Consider the following 4,825-nt stretch of genomic DNA (forward strand, 5'->3'; position numbering starts at 1 on the left):
ATAAATACATTTTATATGATTAATATCATAACTGTTTCTTTATAAGCTTTCATATTCAAAAATTAAATTTGACACCCGGAACCACTGTTCCCTGCTCTAGTGATTTACTTAAGGTGCTAATTTAGAAAATGTATTAGCATGAAACTTGCCTTCCAAAGACTTTGTTAAAACTCATTGCTTATAACATCTAGACGACAGTAGGCCAAGGGTTAAAGTACCATGACACCAACTAAATTCCAGTAGGACATTGAGTAATCTGCCTGAGTTAATAGTGTGGGTTGGTAGGCATTAACTTATTAAATGTAACTACTGCACTTTGCCCCTTTTAGGAAACAATTGATGCAATCAGCCCTGTTTATAAAGTCTCTCGCAAGAAGCATGCGTCTTCTCTAACAGAGCACGCGTCTTCTCTAACAGAGCACGCACCTTTTCAGGAACAACTGGAACCATGACTCCACGGCTTAGGAAATGGACAGCTCTCTTTTTGATGTATTTTGTATTAATTCACCAGGTGAGCCTAGATAAGCTGTAGCCATAGCCTTACATTTGTAGATAGACTATAGAGGAAATATGAGACTATAACAACAAATTTCACTGGGATTCAGCATGCTTTCTGAAAATAAGAATAGTTGGTATTTGTAATAATTTTTTTTTTTCTGCAGCGAAAATTGTTACTGACCAATCAAGGGTTTTTAGATTTTTCAACTGAAGTAGATCACTTTTGGGCAATAAAATTGAGAAACAAAGAATTGCTTTATAGTTGAATTGAAGAAATGATTGAACAGAATGTTTTAAATACAAACAGACCCACAACTATTTGGAGTAAGTAAAAACCATAAAACTTTTTTTTAAATGTGACCATATGGTAGTAATACATTTAATAAATTCAAAGATATTTGTTTTTTATATTTGCTACATTCAACCAGCAGCCAGCCAGGATTACTTTATGGCTCCATAGACCTCTATTACAACTGGGTGAGTGAGTACAATGCAGGGAGTGGAAGTGTACCAGCTGGCATACTGCAGGACAAAAAAACCTCTGGATTTATTAAATGTATTACTACCATATAGTCACAAAAAAAGGTTTATGGTTTTTAGTCACTCCAATTAGTTTTGGATCTGTTTTTTTTTATCCCAAGGATTCCATTAAGCAGGCTGTTCAATCATTTCTTCAAATCCACCAAACAAAAGCAATTCTTTGTTTCTCAAGTTCATTGCCCAAAAGTTATCTACTTCAGTTTAATCTAAAAACTCTTACTATAGGTGTTAAAAAGACACTTGACTGGAGGGTTGAGCTGAATATCTACCTTTTTTTAATATTTCCAGATATGCCAAACCTTAGAATCGAAGTTGGGTGTACATTTTTTTCTCATGGCTATCAGGGAGCTTATTAGAGCTTTTTCCATTCACATTTGTTAGGGCCAAGCACTGTTACATGACTGTAGGTGTGGCATCAGTGCTCCGCCAGATGATTGATATGGTCAAGAGATTTCAGTGAGGTAATGTAGGTAAGGTTAGTTTAATAGGAATGGACTCCTTCCAAGGTTACAGTATCTTTTTAAAGGGGCTTGCGGTCTTGGGGGCTAATGGCTTACACAGGGTGTACCCAGGACACCAGATTCTCAGTACATTATGGTATTTCCAAAGAGCACAAACTTTCTGTTGCTAAAATAATTTTTTAACCAGCACCGACCAGAAACAGCAAGATTGGAGGAGTCAGCCCTTTTTCGTACATTACAGTTTATGCTAATAAGCTCTGTAAACATACCTTTTCACCAAAACTGCTGACTTCATAAAAAAAAAATATATACACTCAAGATTTGTAAAGCATTTGTTTAATTAAGAAAAGAGGTTCCATACTGTGATCTTGACTACAAATACAAAATGGCTAGGCCTTATTGTCCTAATTGTAGTCATACCTCAAAAGTTTGTGTACTTGGTAAAATAGTATAATATGTACAGTACACTTACAACATGTCCTTACACTTTCAATTGAACTGCAAGCTGACTAACTAATAGTGGTAATTTCTAGAACTGAGAAGGATTGAAGAAAGTGAAGAAAGGAGTGACTTTAGGACTTCAATTGCAATATATGGGTTTGGATTGACTAGAAATATTAAAGACTTTATAGAAATTTTAACAATATAAATGCTAACTGAAATAATTTTTCTCCTCAGCTGGAAGGAGCTCCCATGAGTAATAACGATGGATTTAGAACAGCACTAAGGCTCCGAAGGATGACACCGTTTTGGAGAGGGTTATCTCTGCGTCCAGTTGGTGCTTCGTGCAGAGATGATGCGGAATGTCTCACAAGACTGTGCAGGTAATTTACACACAATAAAAGATCAGTATAGGTCAGTTATGACATTGTCCTAACTGATGTACCAGAAAAAAAGCACACCTAAACCTGAAAAAGCATTACATATATAAACAAGTAAAATGTTCCACTTATTTATAAGGATATTTTCTCTTCTAACATCCAATAAAAGCTGAGCAAATCCACTACTAAAATACCCCTAACTACCTGATAGTGAGATATCAGTCACACAGAGAGTGTGCAGTGTGTTTAATTAGTGGTCAACACATAGGGCTCTATTCATAAAACAGGAAGTCAGACGTTCCCCTGTGGGAATCTTCCAGGTCCATGTGTTTGAATGGCAGTAATTGATTCCCACAAAGAAATGTTTGAGGGAATGTCCCATAGACTTACAAAAGCAGTAATGGAGAACTATTGGGGTTAAATGAGTTAGGGGAGTTTGCTTAAACATTCAAAAGTAAAATTTCTTCTTTTTATGATTACTTGACAGTGAGTAGGTATTTGCAAAGTGAATTTTCACCACATTTACTAGGCTAAGTGAAATACCCCTTGAAGAAGAAGAATTCTCTTTGCAAATCTACACAGCTTTAGTAAATCAAACCACTGTCCAACACGTCAAAGAATGAAGCAGAATTTGCAATATAAGTCCCTATAAATCCTCTGGGTTAAAGTAAAAACAGTAATTTTTAAGTCGTCAGAATGCTAAATGGCCTAAAAGAAATGTAATGTACCTCTTTAAATAATAAATACAGCTAGAAAACTCATTCATCCTGCTAGACAGTGCTGGAGAAAGTAGAATCGAGCAAGGCTCTGGGTAAAGATAAGTATGGCCCTTCACTGATAGAGCTATGAGTGGTGCCAACTTTTCGGCATCTATAGCATTAGTGAGGGTTACAATTCTACAGTGATTAACTGCACAAGAAAGAATGTTCTTACCCTATCAAATGAGGCACCTATCCAATGGGTTCTCCAACAAGATCAAGAGATTTTATATATATTTGGGTGATATAATATATATTTCATGTGATTTTCCTAAAGTAACCTACATAAAATACTGCATGTGGCTTTAGAGTTATACTATAGGGGCCTTTACTTCTTGTAAATTTCCTCCAAGTATCTGCATTGAAAATGTGACATACGTGTTTTCTTTTCCAGAAACCAGCGTTGTTCCTTAAAGGCTTTTGCAGATTAACAACAATCCTCTGCTATATTAGGAGCAATGGGGAAAATGCCATCAATGAACACATAAAATGAGATCATTCTCTCAACAAGAAATTATTTATTGGTTACTGAGATCATATGTGTGCAATTTGCACCCAAGATTTATGAATATTTATTGATATGTAATATATTATTTTATAAGCAAGACTTTTTCATGAGTAAAACTGTAAAAAGGTGTGGCATAAATAGCAATCTGTTCTGAGTTGGTTCCTAATCACAACACTGTCAACACTGACTACACATTAAGTTCCTCAACAGAAAATCCACATTTGATTTAAAGAACAAAAACGTCCGGTCTGACATATATTTCAAGGGGTTTAACAAACTTTATTGCAGAGTCTTACTAGTTGGTGTTCTGTTAACATATGTTTTCCTGGTCCTTCATACAACCCATGTGTTACGTCAGAGGATTGGTCTTTTTTAAAAACAGACCAAAACAGATGAGATTAAAAAAAAAATGCTAGGAATAGCAGTATTTTCCTGTTTAAACAAACAATGTTAAATCTGGTCATACAGACATTATTAGCAATGTAGTACATGTATATGTGTATTACCTATCTTCAGTTTTAGTGCTGAACTGCCTAATCCCTTAGAAATTTACTTCTGTAAAAGGTAGTCCTCAGCACCCATAAGAGCCCATTAATACCTGTCTATTCTGATGCACTGGGTCAGCACAGGCACATCTGTTTTTTAACCAGAAAAAAAACTTGACCCGATTCTTTTTAACACAATTGATTTCCTGCTAAGCACGCATATGAACAGGTCCTAAATTATTCTATAACTCAAAATATCCTCTACAGTAGAAAGCTAACCTTACTGAGTCCCTGTAGCATTAGCTGTGATTTTGGTGCTGCAAGCTAGTAATCCAAGATATAATATAGATTTGTTCAGAGGGGCAATCCTATAAAGAAGTGAGCCTGGGACATTTCTAGAGTTGTTTCCTGTGTTGTTGAAAAGAAAAAAGTATTAGCAATAAAAGAACATTACAGTCACAGTAAATGAATACTGCCAACAGTAAGAATGCTCTGCTTTAATTCCACACCGACTTTTGGAGTATTTAAAAAAAAATGAAACATCGCTTTTGAGTAAATTGCCCTTCTGAGAAGTTTTTAGGCGGCCAGGCACTATAGGTAGGTAGGGTGGACAGACACGATCCTACCACTCTCAGGCAATTATCTCCGCCAGTGCATTCTAAAGGTGGAAATAAAATTTATTTGCTGACTTGTCATTTCTGTAATGTAAGCATCTAACAAAAAAAATTGTTAAAAAGGATACCAGTACACTGAA

The 4,825-nt window shown here is 35.6% G+C and overlaps 1 protein-coding gene across 1 annotated transcript; it reads left to right on the forward strand.

The window, feature by feature from the left end:
- Positions 1-352: 352 nt before the first annotated feature.
- On the forward strand, positions 353-4,825 carry LEAP2 (liver enriched antimicrobial peptide 2). Its single transcript, XM_072400877.1, has 3 exons — positions 353-511; positions 2,178-2,323; positions 3,473-4,825. Exons 1-3 carry the CDS (start codon positions 449-451, stop codon positions 3,507-3,509), a joined length of 246 nt encoding a protein of 81 aa, XP_072256978.1. The 5' UTR covers positions 353-448; the 3' UTR covers positions 3,510-4,825.

Source organism: Pyxicephalus adspersus, chromosome 2, assembly GCF_032062135.1.
Source record: "Pyxicephalus adspersus chromosome 2, UCB_Pads_2.0, whole genome shotgun sequence".
Lineage (NCBI taxonomy): Eukaryota > Metazoa > Chordata > Amphibia > Anura > Pyxicephalidae > Pyxicephalus > Pyxicephalus adspersus.

Excerpts from the sequence above, each read along its gene's own strand:
- LEAP2 (XM_072400877.1), top strand. The coding sequence starts at position 449 with ATGACTCCACGGCTTAGGAAATGGACAGCTCTCTTTTTGATGTATTTT. Across the intron at positions 512-2,177 it reads ATTTTGTATTAATTCACCAG|CTGGAAGGAGCTCCCATGAG; the intron begins GTGAGCCTAGAT and ends TTTTCTCCTCAG. Across the intron at positions 2,324-3,472 it reads TGTCTCACAAGACTGTGCAG|AAACCAGCGTTGTTCCTTAA; the intron begins GTAATTTACACA and ends TTTCTTTTCCAG.